This window comes from Carcharodon carcharias, chromosome 3, assembly GCF_017639515.1.
Source record: "Carcharodon carcharias isolate sCarCar2 chromosome 3, sCarCar2.pri, whole genome shotgun sequence".
Taxonomy (NCBI): Eukaryota; Metazoa; Chordata; class Chondrichthyes; order Lamniformes; family Lamnidae; genus Carcharodon; species Carcharodon carcharias.
The window spans coordinates 98,288,699-98,306,277 of NC_054469.1; the positions used below are offsets into that span (position 1 = coordinate 98,288,699).

At 41.6% G+C, this 17,579-nt stretch overlaps 1 protein-coding gene across 1 annotated transcript in view; it reads left to right on the top strand.

Moving 5' to 3' along the window:
- The window catches only part of znf830 (zinc finger protein 830), a 67,443-nt gene that overhangs the window by 13,570 nt on the left and 36,294 nt on the right, over positions 1–17,579 (top strand). The window contains exons 4-5 of the mRNA XM_041184426.1: positions 3,496–3,529; positions 6,881–7,113. Coding sequence (XP_041040360.1) covers positions 3,496–3,529; positions 6,881–7,113 — 267 coding nt within the window. The remainder of the gene's footprint in view (positions 1–3,495; positions 3,530–6,880; positions 7,114–17,579) is intronic.

Genomic DNA, 17,579 nt, shown 5'->3' on the forward strand with positions numbered 1-17,579 from the left:
TAATATCCTTTTTTATTTTCCTTTCAAAATGGACAATTACACATTTTTCCACAATATACTCCATATGCTAGGTCTTTGCTCACTCACTTAACCTATCTATATCTCTTTGTAGCCTTCTTGTGTCCCCTTCACATCTTACTATTCTACCTATCTTTGTGTCATGAGCAAATTTAGCAACCATACCTTCAGTCCCTTCATCCAATTCATTTATAAATTTGTAAAAAATTGATGTCCCAGCACTGATCCCTATTGCTCCCCATTTGTTACATCTTACCAACCAAAAAAAGACCCATTTATGCCTATCCTCTGTTTCTTGTTAGCTAGCCAATGTTCTAGCCATGCCAATATTTTACCCCCTATACCATGAGCTTTTATTTTTTGCAATATCCTTTGATGTGACACCTTATCAAATGCCTTCTGGGAATCTAAATATAGTACATCTATCAGTTCCCCTTTATCCACAACATATGTTACTTCATCAAAGAACTCCAATAAATTGGTTAAAACATGATTTCCCTTTCGCAAAACCATGTTGACCCTGCCTGACTACCCTGAATTTTTCCAAGGGCATTGCTATATAACGTCTTTAATAATAGTTTTTGCAGTTTTCCCTTTTCGCTAATGGCCAGTAAAGTTGCTAAAGCAGTTAAAGAAGGCTGTGATTATGCGTCTGAGACTCAGAATAAGAAACAAAAAGAAAAATTATCGTGAAGTAACATAACAGGACAGGAAGACACTAGGGGGTTGTTTTTACCCAGGAAGAAGATGCTGCCCAAGACGTATTGAAAAAGGATGAAGAGACCTACGGACTCAAAACATAAACTCTGTTTCCCTCTCTACTGATGCTGCCAGACCTACTGAGTTTTTCCAGCATTTTCTGTTTTTATTATAGTGAAAAAGGAGATGGTTGAAACATTGGATAGGCTTAAGATTGATAAAGAAGAGATATTAGATAGGCTGGCTGTACATAAAGTTGATAACCACCTTGACCGGATGACTAAGATAAAAGGAAGACTTGCATTTATACAGTTATCAAAACGCTTTACAGCCAATGCAGTACTTTTTTTGAAGTGCAGTCACTGACGTAATGTAAGAAATGTGGGGGTTAATTTGCACTCAGCAAACTCCCACAAACAGTAATGTGATAATGACTTTTTAATCTGTTTTTGTGATGTATATAGAGGGATGAATATTGGCCAAAACACTGGGAATAACTCCCCTACTCTTCATAATAGTGCCGTGGTATCTTTTACATCCACATGAGCAGGCATAAGGAGCCTTGGTTTAGCATCTCATCTAAAAGAGAGCACTTCTGACAGTGCAGTGCTCCTTGATTAATGCACTGGAGTGTAAGCCTTGATTTTTGTGCTCAAGCCCTGAAGTGGGACTTGAAACCAGAACTTTGTGATTCAGAAGCAGGTGTGCTACCAGCTGAGGCAGAGCTGACACTGAGGTGCATCTAAGGATGCTGATTGAAGTAAGGGTAGAAATTGTGAAGGCACTAACCATAATCTTCTAACCTTCCTTAGAGGGTTGATGCCAAAGGACAGGAGAATTGCAGATGTTACACCCTTGTTCAGGAAAAGGTATAAGGATAAACCCAGTGATGACAGGCCATCCAGTTTAACCTTGGTGGCGGGAAAGCTTTTAGAAATGATAATTTGGGACAAAATTAACAATCTCTTGGATAAAAATGGATTAGTTAAGAAAAGCCAAGCATGGATTTAAGGGCAAATTGCCAACTTGCATGAGTTTTAACTAGCTTGAGTTTTTTGATGAGGGAATATTGTGTCGATGAGGGTAATGCCATTGATATGGTGTACATGGACTTCCAAAAGGCATTTGATGAAGTGCCACATAACAGGCTTGTTAGCAAAGTTAGAGCCTATGGAATAAAAGAGACAGTAGCAACATGGATACGAAATTGACTAAGTGACAGGAAACAGAGAATTATATAAAGGTGGTTTCTTGGACATGAGGAAAGTAAAAAGTGGGGTTTCCCACAGCTGGTATTAGGATCCCTGCTTTTCCTGACCTATATTAATGATCTAGACTTGGTGTACAGGACACCATTTCAAAATTTGTGGATGACTCAAAATTTGGAAGTATTGTGAATTGAGGGGGATTGTAATAAACTTCAAGAAGACATATACAGGCTGGTCAAATGGGCATCAAGCATCAGATGAAATTTAATGCAGAGAAGTGTGAAGTGATTCATTTTGGTAAGAAGAGCACAGAGACACCCTTTATTTTATATTGTATCATTTTAAAGGGGGTTCAGGAGCAGAGGACCTGGGATATATGTGCACAAATCATTAAAGTTGGCAGGGCTGGCTCAGTAAGCGGTTAATAAAACATAAGCGATCTTGGGTTTTATCAAAAGGGGCAGAGAATACAACAGCAAGGATATAATGATAAACCTGTGTAAAACACTAGTTCGGCCTGAACTGGAGTAGTGTCCCGTTCTTGGCACCACACTTTAGGAAGGATGTGAAAGCATTAGAGTGGGTGCAGAAAAAATTCATGAGAATGGTTCCAGGAATGAGGTACTTCAGTTACATGGATAGATTAGAGAGCTGGGAGTGTTCTCCTTGAAAAAGTTGAGATTTGATAGAAGTGCTCAAAATATTGAGGGGGCCGGGGCACACTAGATTGGGGGATGCTATTTCTTTTGGCCGACGGATCAAGAACCAGAGGACACTGATTTAAGGTGATTGACAAAAAAAGCAATGGCAACATGAGGAAATACCTTTTTGCACAGCATGTGGTTGGCATCTGGAATTCACAGCCTGAGTGTTTTGGAGGCAGATTCAATCATGACATTTAAAAGGGATTTGAACAAATATTCGAAGAGAGAAAAAATATTGCAGGCTACAGGGGAAAGGCGGGGAAGTGGGACTGGGTGAGTTACTTTTCAGCGAGCTGACATGTTTCGAATGGCCTTCTTCCATGCTGTGAACATACCATTCAGTAATTCTAACCCCATGACCATTGTGTGGGTCCTCCCTCTCCCTAGTGTTAGGAGATCAGATTTAATATGAAATAATAGGTAAATGTTTACTTATATTTATGATTATTTTTGCCTGGTTGAACTTACATGGAGTGTTTATAGAATGCAGTTTAATATTTATTTTTATATACAAAATTTATTTTGTGTTTATATTTATTTAATTTTTACTGCCAATTGGGAATTTCCCTAATGTCTTACCTACCTTCAGATTCTCCACAAGCAAGCTGCGAGAGATTGTTCCTTTTGCATGTACTGTCTTTTGCTATCTTTCTCTCTCCCTTAGTCCATTCCTGTCTTGCACATACATAGAAATAGGTAACATGATAGATTTCAAACAGAGATCCAGGGTGGGAAATTCAGTAGAAAAATACCCTACCAATACATTACATGCTGTTCAAGATATTGTCTAGCTAATTCTATGCTAAAACCTTGATCAATATTTCTTCCAACTGTAGCAAAGTAACTATTTGGTTTACCTTTTACAGCATTCTGTGAATCCAGAACACCCACAGCTTCTGGGTGAGTAATTTTGTCAGCAAAGATTACTTAATCATGTTTCGATGATCTTTGCCATTGCATTTGGACAGAAGTTTAAAAAAAAACTTGTTCCTACTTGTTTCACAGGTTAATTTTTACCGCTTTCCTTTTTCTGTGCTTCTGGGCCGAATCTTCTGAGGGTTGGCAATTGCCACTCCAATCTATTTACTTATCTTGCACCAGAGCTCCAAGTTTCTCACCCAGACTTCTGAACCAGGCCCCCTCTGAAATGTGGACTGCACCAGTCCCTGAATCCTCCTTTCGTAGTGCAGGAGTATCGGGGGAAAGTCAAGTCATGACCCCTTTTTACTCCACTAGCTGTCGCATTCTGGTGAGATTTTAAATGTCCCAAAGCTACTTTGAAAAGCTACAAAGAGAAGTTATGTGTGTAAGGTAAGTGGGTGAGGGAGTAGGGTGGCATATAAGTAGTGTGAGAGAGTCAGGGAGGTTGTCAGGTCGTGGGGGAGGGTCGGGGCTGTCAGGTCAGGGGGTCATAGTCGGGTTGGGGGTGTCATGGTAGTTGGGGGTTTCAGGGGGGTTAGTCAGAGGGAGGTTGGGTTGGGGCTTTGTGGCGGGATTGTGTAGTCAGGTGGTTGGGGTTGGCGTCAGCACCGGCAGTCAGCAGCACCTAGAAGAGCTATCCAATCCAGTCTAGACTATGGCTCCAGAGTGGAGCAGCTGTGTTCTGAGAGAACCCAAAGTGTGACATCACAGGAAAACGGCTAAGTGATTGGTTGGTGAATATTTTGCTCGTTAACTTCAAAACTCGTAATTTATTAGACACTGTATGGTTTCATTAGTTGTAGTAAGATTTGCTAGCAGTAGGAAAGATTATTGGGAGTAGCAGTATTTATTGATTATAAATTAATTAAGAAAAATAAATGAATTAACACACAACAAAGATAGGTGATGTGTCGTGACTACAGAATGTGGGAGTTCCTGGTTGCCAGTGTGATCCAGGGCAAACACATCTGCAAAATGTGTCTGGACTTGGGGAGCTTCGGCTCAGAGTCATTGAGTGGGAGGCTACCTGCAGACACTGCGATGCGTCAGGGGGAGAAAATTACCGATCTTCTAATTTGGTCAGCAATCAGGGACAGGAGGGTGTGATTGCGAGTGAGGCTGGTATGGAGACCCAGAAGATAGAAATGGAGGAGCCTCTGCTTTTGCAGTTGTCCAACAGTTTCTAGGTTCTTGCAACCTGTATGGATGAAAGCGATGGCTGCAGAGCGGATGAGCAAAACTGACTATAGCACCATGGTACAGGGGGCCATTCAAGCAGGGGGAATTAATAGGAATGTAGTGGTAATTAGGGACAGTGTGGTCAGGGGTTGGTTTGGGGTGAGGGAGGGGGTGTGGTGTCGTGTGATCAGGGGTTAATCAGGTCTGGGAGGTAGGTGGTCAGGCATTCAGGTAGGTGGTTGGGTCAAGGGATAGTCCAGAGGTGGGGAGGAGGAGTGGCTGTGTGGGGGCTGTGGTGGTGGTTAGCCAGGGATCAGTAGTATAGTTACCCAGGAGTTAGAACTGGTTTTGATCCTTTTAACTTTTTCTGGGTAACTATACTGGTAAGTGAGTCAGAACCATCCAATGCCTGTGACCTTAACTCAGTGTTTTGAAGGGTTCCAAATGCAGAGGAATTGTCCATTAGAAGTCGAAACTTCCTGAGCAATTCCCATGTAGTCAGTGCATTGGAACTTCCAAGGGTTACTACCGAGGGGTACCCCAGCGCATCTTGGTTGGTATCTCCGGGATACAACTTTCCAGAGAATGGAAGTTCTGGGCCTCTGTCTCTTTTCTCTATATGCCTCTCGTATATTTCCTTTTATTGGCATCTCTGTGTTTTGTGTTGACTTGCACTCTTTGTGTAAGTCTCTCCGTCACCATATCCTCTTCTATATGTTACCTCCTCTGTGTACCTCATACCCTTGGCCTATCTAGCTATTTTTGTCACTCTGATGTCACTTCCCATATTGACTTTGGACCTTTCTTGCGGCTTTGATCTTATCATGTTTTGTTGTATGTTTGATTACAGCCTAAACCCTATTCTCCATTTCATGGAAGGAATGAATAAAGAGACAGTGGCCAGTTTGGGATTAGGGGACAGCTGGGAATGAGCAAATTAGCAACAATACACAGGAAAGTTGGAAGTTGGGAATTATGATCAGGTTTATCAAGGTGAGTAAGAGAGAGTAGTGATCTCTGGGGCTGAGAAGAAACGAGTGGATGAACCATTGGCTAGCAGTCAGGAGTATCAAAAATAAAAAAAGCTGGAAAAACTCAGCAGGCCTAACAGCATCTGCGGAGAGGAATACAGTTAGCGTTTCGAGTCCGTATGACTCTTCATCAGAACTAAGGAAAAATAGAAAAAAAAAGTCAGGAGTATCAACCTGACCTATTTGAAATCAACTAACTCAACATGGACCAAAGTGAACCTAGGACTTTCACGATCTATATGGTTTGGCTACTCACTGCCATAGGGAGCTATAAGCTATTTGTACACGTAAGGGTTCTTGGGGATGACTCTTTTCTCAAGTTTTTAACTCCTGAATTGTGTTGCTAAAACAGTAATATATTAGAATAAATCTCCAAGTTCAGGAGCAGAATCAGAATTCTAAAAATTAAGATCAGTTTGTTTAGCTCTACGATAGCATTCGCTAAATTTTAAGCACTCTCATTTTATTTTCTCTGTCCTATTTCTGTAAATTTTCCCTAATTGCTATATATCTAAACAATATTAGCAATATAACCACTAATAAGGCCGTTCCCTGCTCCATTCCACTACTGACTTTAAAAAAATAATTGTTCTCAGTGGTTTAACAGCAGAATATTAATCTAAACTTGTATTTAATTCATATATTAAAATTGCATTTTCAACCCAGCTTACTTTTAAGGAATATAAATAATTTATGCAATAAATAGTAGGGGAGGAAACAAGGGCTGAATTATTAACAAGATCAGATTGTTTGCAGGAGTCTTTTCACAATAAAGTACCTGTAATATTTTGGATATTATAATAAAAATATTAAATGAAAATGTTAGATGATTCAATGAATTTGTTCTGTCTTCAAAGTGGCAAAAAAAAGGCAATATGAAGGAAAACTTATTTACACAGTGTGTGGTTTCAGACACAAAGCTGCCTGAAAAAGTGGTGGAGGCAGATTCAGTCGTGGCATTTGAAAGGGAATTAGTTAAGCAACTGGAGGGGGAAAACTTGTAGGGCTACAGGGAAAGGGTCAGGGAGTGGAGAGAGTTGTAGAGAGCCAACATGCACTCAACAGTCTGAATGGCTTCCTTCTGTGTTGTAACCATTCTGTGACTTTATATGTCTCACAGGTTGCTGGCTGATTGTATTGATCCAGGAAACAAAGTGCCTCAACAGCCAATATCTTCACAGCATTCTGGACTCAGCTTAGGAGTTGACGATTATGAAGAAGATGATGATGACATGGAGGAAGAGGATAAGAAAGGTGCCTTGGCTGAAGCATCTGTGGGAGTAGCTCCTTTACAGAAAAATGCTGCTCTCCCAGCACCAGTACAGACAGAGGCTGGGCATGGTCTACCTGCTGGTAAGTATTTGACTGACAAGTATGCAACACCCCTTCTTTAAGCATTGATCATTGTTGACACAATTATTTTTGGAATAATCGCATGACCAATTCAGAAAGTTGTTTGCTTAATTGGAAGTCTGTTTGCTTAAAAAGTAATGGTACTGCTTCTACATAAGAACATAACATAAGTAATAGGAGCAGGAGTAGGCCATTTGGCCCCTCAAGCCTGCCCCGCCATTCAATAAGATCATCGCTGATCTGCCCCAGGCCTCAACTCCTCTTGCGTGCCAGCTCATCATAGCCCTCAACTCCCTGATATTTCAAAAATCTATCTATCTACCTCCTTTTTAAATACTTTCAGTGACCTAGCCTCCACAGCTCTATGGGCAGAGAATTCCAGACATTCACTACCCTCTGTGAGAAGAAATTCCTTCACATCTCAGTTTTAAATGAGTGTCCCCTTATTCTGTAACGATATCCTGTAGCTTGAGATTCCCCCGCTAGTGGAAACATTTTTCAATATCTACCCTGTCAAGCCCCATCAGAATCTTGTACGTTTCAATAAGACCACACCCCCATTCTCCTAAACTCTAATGAATAAAGGTCTAACCTGTTTAGCCATTCTTGGTAAGTCAACCCCTTCATCCCAGGAATCAGCCTAGTGAATCTCTTTTGAACTGCCTCCAATGCCACTATATCCTTCCTTAAATAAAGTGACCAAAACTGTACAAAGTACTCCAGGTGCGGCCTCACTAATATGCTATACAGTTGTAAGAAGGCTTCCCTATTTTTAAACTCCAACCCCCTAGCAATACAGGACAAAATTCAATTTGCTACCTTAATTACTTGCTGCACCTGCATGCTAACTTTTAGTGTTTCGTACACAAGAACACCCAGATCCCATTGTGCTGCACTTTTTTGGAGTCTCTCTCCATTTAAATAATAGTCTGCCTTTTGAATCTTCCTACCAAAGTGCATGACCTCACACTTTCCTACATTAAACTCCATCTGCCAAGTTTTTGCCCACTCACTCAACCTATCTATATCCATGTGCCGATTCCTTATGTCCCCATTACAACATGCCTTCCCACCTATTTTTGTACCGTCAGCAAATTTGGATACATTACACTCTGCCTCCTCCTCCAAGTTTTTTATTCATTCATGGGATGTGGGTTTCGTTGGCTGGGCCAGCATGTATTGCCCATCCCTAGTTGCCCCTGAGAAAGTGGTGGTGTGCTGCCTTCTTGAACCTCTGCATTCCATGTGGTGTAGGTACACCCACAGTGCAGTTAGGAAGGGAGTTTCAGGATTTTGACCCAGCGATAGTGAAGGAACAGCGATATATTTCCAAGTCAGGATGGTGAGTGACTTGGAGGAGAACTTCAAGATGGTGGTGTTCCCATCTCTCTGCTGCCCTTGTCCTTCTAGACGGTAGTGGTCATGGGTTTGGAAGGTGCTGTCTAAGGAGCATGGGTGAATTCCTGCAGTGCATCTTGTAGATGGTACACACTGTTCCTACTGTGCGTTGGTGGTGGAGGGAGTGAGTTTTTGTTGATGTGGTGCCAATCTAGTGGACTGCCTTGCCCTGGATGGTGTCCAACTTCTTGAGTGTTGTGGGAGCTGTGCTCATCCAGGCAAGTGGGGAGTATTCCATCATACTCCTTACTTCTGCCTTGTAGATAGCGGACAAGATTTGGGAAGTCAGGAGGTTAGTTACTTGTTGCATGATCCCTAGCCTCTGAACTGCTCTTATAGCCACAGTATTTATACGGCTAGACCTGTTTCTGGTCAATGGTAACCCCCCCCCCCCAAGGATGTTGATAGTGGGGAATTCAGTTATGATAATGCCATTGAACATCAAGGGGCAATGGTTGGATTCTCTCTCATTGGAGATGGTCATTGCCTGACCCTTGCATGGCGCGAATGTTACTTGCCACTTGTCAGCCCAAGCCTGGATATTGTCCAGGCCTTGCTGCTTTTGGACATGAACTGCTTCAGTATCTGAGGAGTTGCAAATGGTGCTGAACATTGTGCAATCATCAGCAAACATCCCCACTTCTGACCTTATGATGGAAAGTCATTGATGAAGCAGTTGAAGATGGTTGGGCCTAGGACACTACCCTGAGGAACTCCTGCAGTGATGTCCTGGAACTGAGATGACTGACCTCCAACAACCACAACCATCTTCCTTTGTACTAGGTATGACTCCAACCAGTGGAGAGTTTTCCCCCTGATTCCCATCGACTCCAGCTTTGCTAGGGCTCCTTGATGCCACAGTCGGTCAAATGCAACCTTGATGTCAAGGGCAGTCACTCTCACTTCACTGCTAATATAGATAGTAAATAATTGAGGCCCTAGGACTGATCCTTGCGGCACTCCACTAGTTACCTCTTGCCAACCTGATAAAGACCCAGTAATCCCGGCTCTGTCTTCTGTGTGTTGACCATTTCTCATCAATGCTAATAAGTTACTCCACAATACTGTGAGCTCCTATCTTGTGCAATAATCTTTTATATGGCACCTTATCGAATGCCTTCTGGAAATCCAAATACACCAGATCTACCAGTTCTCCTTTATCAACTCTGTTTGTTATATCCTCAAAGTGCTCCAGCAAATTTGTCAAACATGATTTCCCTTTCACAAAACCACATTGACTCTGTTTGATTGTGTCACGCTTTTCTAAATGCCCTGCTATTTCTTCCTTAATCATGGGCTGTAGCATTTTCCCAACAGCAGATGTTAGGCTGTTTGACCTATAGTTTCCTGCTTTTTGCCTCCCTTCCTTCTTGAACAGAGGTGTCATATTAGCGGTTTTCCAATCTGCTGGGATCCTCCTGGAATCCAGTGAGTTCTGGAATATTTTGACCAATGCTCCACTATCTCTGCACACTTTCTTTTAAAACCTTGGATGCAGGCCATCAGGCCCTGGTGACTTGTCCGCCTTTATTCCCATTAGTTTGTCAAATACTTTATCCCTTATGACAGAGACTGTTAAAAGATCTCTCCTCCTGTTAGCTCCTTGCTTATCTGATATCTTTGAGACGTTTATAGTGTCCTCCACTATAAGACCGATGCAAAATATTGGTTTAAATTATTTGCCATTACCCTGTTCCCTGTTATAGTTCCCCAGTCACATCCTCCAAGGGCCCCATGCTCACTTTAGCCACTCTCTTTTTATATATCTGTAGAAGTTCTTGCAGTTTGTTTTTATATTCCTTACCAATTTACTTTCAAAATCAATTTTCTCTCTCTTTATTAGCTTTTTAGTCATCTGCTGCTGGTTCCTATAAAAAAAATCCCAATCCTCTGGCATACCACCAGTTTTTGCCACTTTGTATACCTTAGTTTTTGATTGTATACTCTCTTTTACCACCTTTTTAACCACAGTTGGTTCATCCTTCTCACCAAGTCCTTTTTTGTCCGGGGTAAATTTTTGCTGCGCGTTATGAAATATCTGCTTAAATGTCTGCCACTGCTCATCCATCGATCTTTCCTTAGTCTATTTTCCCAGCCAGCTCAACTTCTCAAATGATTTTGTTCCAATCTGAAAATTAAAATCACCCAACCTCCAGTTCATGTAAGAATTTGTGCCCAAGCTGCCTTTAATTATAACAGGAAGGAACAGCGATATAGTTCCAAGTCAATTATTGCCATCCATTGTAAATGGATTTGGTGCAATTAAAGAAATTTGACTATGTGCTGAGCACAAGAGCAGTTTCACATAAGTGTTCGCTATAACTGCATTAGACTTCACGCAAGGAGATTTGGTTATGCACGGCTATATCTATTAAGCCTTTTGTTGTCATCCCATTAATTAACCAGCTCCAGCTTATCTCTGAACCTGATATAGCTCAATAATACCAATCTTTTGATGTCATAGATTTGCAAAGTACAAAATTATTAAGTTTCTAGCCTGGTTAATCTCACATTTTATTGTGTGTGTAAATTAATATTAAGTAAACCCCAAGGTGAGTATCTTTGAGTTGTTCAGCAGGCCTGACAGCATCTGTGGAGAGGAAGACAGAGTTAACGTTTCAAACCCGTATGACTCTACATCAGAACTAAAGAGAAATAGAAATGTGGCAAAATATAAGCTGTTTAAGGTGGGGGGGTGGAACAGGTGGAGCTGGATAGAGGGCCAGTGATAGATGGAGGCAAAGGAGAGATTGCTAAAGATGTCATAAACAAAAGGTCAAAGGGGTGTTGACGGTGGTGATATTAGCTAAAGGATGTGCTAATGGTGACATTAAGGGTAGAAAGCAGGATGAGCAAGTGACAGATTGCCCTAGTGGGGGTGGGGTGGAGGTAGGGAATCGAAATAAGCTAAAAGGTGGAGATAAAACAATGGATGGAAATAAATTTTAAAATAATAATAGAAATAGGTGGGAAAAGAAAAATATATATATTAAAAAAAAAATAATGATTATTAGAAAAAAGGGGACCAAGAAGGGGATGAGGATGGAGGAGAGAGTTCATGGTCTGACGTTATTGAACTCAGTGTTAAGTCCAGAAGGCTGTAAAGTGCCTAATCGGAAGATAATGCACTGTTCCTCCAGTTTGCGTTGAGCTTCACTGGAACATTGCAGCAGGCCAAGGATGGACATGTGGGCATGAGAGCATCCAAAAGGGAATTAGACAGCTATCAAAAAAGGATGAATGTGCAGGGCTACAGTGAGAAGGCCACGAATTGCGCAGTGTCCCACAGAAACACGGCTGTTTCTTGAGGGCTTCACTGCTCCTGTCCCCAGCTTCAGACAAAAGCCGACTGCCTTCTCACAGGCTGCCCCCTAGTCGACTGCATAAAACGTACTGAGAAAACAACAGAGATATATTAAAACAAAAGAAACTTTCCTTCTCATCCTGTCTCCCTGACAATGTGATAGAATCACAGAAATGTTACAGTGCAGAACAAAGTCATTCAGCCTATCACATATGCACCAGCCCTCCAAATGAGTAATTCACTTTGTGTAATTCCTGGCCTTCTCACTGTAGCCTTGCACATTCATCCTTTTTAGATAGCTGTCTAATTCCCTTTTGGATGCTTCAATTGAACCTGCCTCCACCACACTGTCAGACAGTGCATTCCAGATCTCAATCAGCTGCTGCATGAAAAAGTTTTCCCTCATGTCATTTTTGCTTCTCTTATCAATTACTTTAAATCTGTGCCCTCTTGTTCTCAATCTTTTCACAAGTGGGAACAGTTTCTCCCTATGTGCTCTGTCTAGACCCCTTCTAATTTTGAATACATCTATCAAATCTCCTCATGGCCGCCTTTCCCCTAGGAAAATAGTCCTAACTTTTCCAATCTATCTTAATGGAAGTTCCTCATCCCTGGAACCATTCTTGTAAATCTTTTCTGCGCTGTCTCCAATGCCTTCACATCATTCCTAAAGTGCGTCACCCAGAACTGGACACACTACCCCAGCTAAGACTGAACTAGTGTCCTATACAAGTTCAACATAACCTCCTTGCTCTTGTACGGTATGCCCCCATTAATAAAGCCTAGGATGTTGTATGATTTGTTAACCGTTCACTCAAACTGTCCTGCCCCTGCCACCTTCAATGACTTTTGCACGTATCCATCCAGATCCCTCTGCTCCTGCAACCCCTTCAGAATTGTGCCCTTTACATGAATTATCTCCAGGTTTTTCCTGCCAAAATGAATCATTTCACATTTCTTGACATTGAACTTAATTTGCCACCTGTCCGCCCATTCCACCTACTTGTTTACGTCCTTTCGAAGCTCGACACTATCAGTTCACAACGCTACAAAGTTTAGTATCATCCAAAAAGTTTGAAATTATGCCCTGTGTACCAAGGTCTATGTCATTAATAAATATCAGGAAAAGCAAGAAAAGTCCCAACACTGACCACTGCAGAACTCCACTACGATCCTTCCTCCAGCCCGAAAAACATCCATTATCTACTACTCTCTGTTTCCTGTGACTCATTCAATTTTGTATCCATGTTGCTACTGACCCTTTATTCCATACACTATAACTTTGCTCACAAGTCTATTGTGCTGCACTGTATCAATTGCATTTTGGAAGTCCATGTACACCATCAACTATATTGCCTTCATTAACCCTCTCTGTTACCCATTCAAAAAAAACTCCAAGTTAGTTAAACACGATTTTCCCTTAAGCAATCCATGCGGGCTTTCTTTAATTAACCGGCATTTGTCCGTGTGACAATCAATTTTGTCCCAAATTATTGCTTCTAGAAGTTTCCACACCACTGGAGTTAAGCTGATTGGCCTATAGTTGCTGGACTTATTTTTACTCTTTTTTTTGAACAAGAGTATAACGTTTTCAATTCCCTAGTCCTTTGACATAACCCCCTGAGTCTAAAGAAGACAAATAAATTATGGCTAACGCTTCTACAATTTCCACTTTCACTTCCTCCATGCATCTCACCCGATCCTGGTGCCTTATCCACTTTAAGTAAATAATAGATAAATGAATAATAGTAATAAAAAAAATTAACCCATCCCAGAGGTTGAACTTTAATTAAAGTGTATTAAAGACTATATGAATGCATTTAAAATAATCAGTCAGTGAGTCCCACCCTGAGTGCATATCTTCACCCATTCATCACCATTCATTAAACTCCTGTTAAAGGCTCTACTAGAGAAGGCCACAAATGAGTTCAAGAACCAATCTGTCCTACATCGGAGGGATTGTAGCCTATTCCCTGAACGCATCGAACAGTAATGCTGAGACAAGGGATAATTCTCATTGTTCATGACACTTTCATCAAAATTCTTCAAGAGCAGATTTTGTGACACACACAGTCTGTTTTCAGATAAAACTGCAACCAAGTTACCTTTACTTTAAACTTTTCCTTTGACCTGAAAAGTATATGGTTACTTCAAATCCTCCTGTTGTTTATCAGTTGCCTTCACTTTCTCTGATCTGGGAAATCTACATGGATAATTTACACTTTAAACCCTTTCCTGAGATGCCTTCACAGACAGACCATCTCCCCAAGACATAGTTAACAAGGCTCCCCCTGTTTAACTTTTAACACCTCACATCATGACTTCACTAATATGTCAGGGGCCTCCCTTTGATCTATAATTATGCCAGGCCTATCTGCCAGACCCTCAGACCAGGCATTCATTCAATTATCCTACATTTAAAAGTTTCAATTTCTAAAAAGTAATCATCTTATGAACATCCTTGTAACACTCTGGATTGGAATGTCAACACTGGGAGTGAAATACTTCCAGCTTTGACACCCAGTGTTAGCATCAAGGACACTCAATATAAGTATACCCGGATACAAACAAAGCTCCCATTCCAATTTGGTGATTTTGGAACAAGTTCATATTTCTCTGTACGTAATCATTGCAGATACATGAATCCTTGTTGGTTGGCAACCATAGCCACAAACACTAGCACATGACTTCATGCACCCTTTTAATCACAAGCATGCTTTTCATTCATTTCATAATTATCATACAATTAGCACAATGACATGCGATCATAATGATATAGTGTTTGCAAGTGCATTTTGTAACTAGCTTGGAAAAACGAACATTGAAGAAAAATGTTCCCATTCCTCTTAAGTTCAATTCAATTTCACGTTATAGCCCATACAGAAATTCACAGCATCTCACAGCGCAGAAGAGGCCCTTCGCTCCATCGAGTCTGTACCGACAACTACCTAATCCCTTTTACCAACACTTGGTCAATAGCCTTGAATGTTATCATGTGTCAAGTGCTCGTGCACGTACTTTTTAAAGGGTGTGTGGCAACCCGCCTCCACCACCCTCCTAGGCAGCGCATTCCAGACTGCCACCACCCTCTGGGTAAAAAGGTTTTTCCTCACACCCCCCCTAAACCTCCTCCCCTCACTTTGAAATTATGTCCCCCCATGGCTGACCCTTCAACTAAGGGGAACAGCTGCTCCCTATCCAAAACAAAAACAAGAATACTTGGAAAAACTCAGCAGGTCTGACAGCATCTATGGAGAAGAATGCAGTTAATGTTTCGAGTCCGTATGATTCTTCAACGGCTCCCTATCCAACCTGTCTATCCCCCTCATAATCTAGTACACTTCGATCACGCAACCCCCCGCCCCCAGTCTTCTGTGCTCCAAGGAAAACAACCCAAATCTATCCAACCTCTCTTCATAACTTAAATGTTTCATCCCAGGCAACACCCTGGTGAATCTCCTCTGCACCCCCTCCAGTGCAATCACATCCTTCCTATACAATCATATCCTTCCTATAACGTGGCGACCAGAACTGCACACAGTATTCCAGCTGTGGCCTCACCAAGGTTCTATACAACTCCGACATGACCTCCCTACTTTTCTAATCTGTGCCTCGATTGATAAAGGCAAGAGTCCCATATGCCTTTTTCACCACCCCACTGACATGCCCCTCTGCCTTCAGAGATCTATGGACACTTTGTTCCTCAGAACTTCCTAGCGTCATGCCGTTCATTGAATACTTCCTTGTCAAATTAATCCTTCCAAAGTGTATCACTTCACACTTTTCGGGGTTAAATTCCATCTGCCATTTATCTGCCCATTTGATCATCCCGTCTATATCTTCCTGTAGCCCAAGACACTCAGCCTCACTGTTAACCACCCGGCCAATCTTTGTGTCATCCGCAAACCTACTAATCCTACCCACACATAGTCATCTATGTTGCTTACATAAATGACAAATAATAGGGGACCCAGCACAGACCCCTGTGGTATGCCACTGGACACTGGCTTCCAGTCACTAAAGCATCCTTCTGTCATCACCCTCTGTCTCCTACAACTAAGCCAATTTTGAATCCACCTTATTAAATTACCCCGTATCTCATGTGCATTTGCCTTCTTTATAAGTCTCTAATGTGGGACCTTGTCAAAGGCTTTGCTGAAATCCATATAAACTACATCAATTGCACTATCCTCATCTACATACCTGGTCACCTCCTCAAAAAATTCAATCAAATTTGTTAGGCTTGACCTCCCTCTGACAAAGCCATGCTGACTATCTCTGATCAAACCTTGCCTCTCCAAGTGGAGATAGATTCTCTCCTTCAGAATTTTCTCCAATAGTTTCCTTACCACTGACGTGAGACTCACTGGCCTGTAGTTCCCTGGCTTATCTCTACAACCCTTCTTAAATAGTGGAACCACATTAGCTGTTCTCCAGTCCTCTGGCACCTCCCCCATGGCCAGAGAGGAATTAAAAATTTGGGACAGAGTCCCTTGCCTCCCTCAGCAGTCTGGGACACAAATCATCTGGACCTGGAGATTTGTCCACTTTTAAGCCTGCCAACAGCTCCAATACCTTGTCACTCCCTATATCAATTTGCTTAAGAACCTCGCAGTCTCTCTCCCCAAGTTCGATACCTTCATCCTCATTCTCTTGGGTGAAGACGCATGTGAAGTATTCATTCAACACTCTAATGATGTCATCTGGCTCCACCCATAGATTGCCCCCTTAGTCCGTTATGGGCCCTATTCTTTCCCTGGTTATCCTCTTCCCATTGATATACTTATACAATATCTTGGGATTTTCCCTACTTTTACCAGCCAGAGCTTTCTGATATCCTCTCTTTGCTCTCCTAATTGCTTTCTTAAGCTCCAACCTGCACTTTCTGTACTCCACTAATGCCTATGCTGATTTGCTTCCCTTGTACCTGCCAAAAGCCTCTCTTTTCCTTTTCATCGTAACCTGAATATCTTTGGTCATCCATGGTTTTCTGGACTTGTTACTCCTTCCTATCACCCTAGAGGGAACATGTTGAGTCTGTACCCTCCTCATTTCCTTTTTGAACGCCCCCCTCTGCTCCTATGTAGATTTCCCCCAAGAAGCTGTTCCCAGTGTACCTTGGCCAGATCCTGCCTTATTTTACTAAAATCCACTCTCCCCCAATCCAAAACAATTTTTTGCAACTTGTCTATTTCTTTGTCCATAACAAACTGTACCATGTTGTGGTTGCTATCACTAAAATGCATTCTGGTACATTGCATGTTCCTTTTAAAAAAAAACCATATAAATGAATAATAGCAATGAAATGGAAAATTATACAATCGCAGAGGTTGAAGCTTAATTAAAATGTATTAAAGACTACTCCAGTGCGTTTAAAATAATCAGTCAGTGAGTCCCATCATGAGTGCATATCCTCATCCATTCATCAAACTTCCGTTAAAATTTCTTCTGGAGCAGGGCACAAGTAAGTTCAGGAGCCAATTTGTCCTGCATCTGAGCGATTGTAGTCTTTTTCCTGAATGCATCCACAGTACTATTGAGAAGAGGTGATTCTCATTGCTCATAACGTTCTTTATTTTCATCAAAATTCTTCAAGAACAGATTTTATCAAGGACGATCTGCCCATGAAATACCCTTCCTGTCTGGTTCAGTAATCTCTGCGCCCTTAGAGAGTCTGTTTTCCCAAGACAACAGTACCAGGAGAGACATCAAAAACAATAGCACCCTCAACTGCATCCATATAGAAGAGTTTCATGATTGTAGG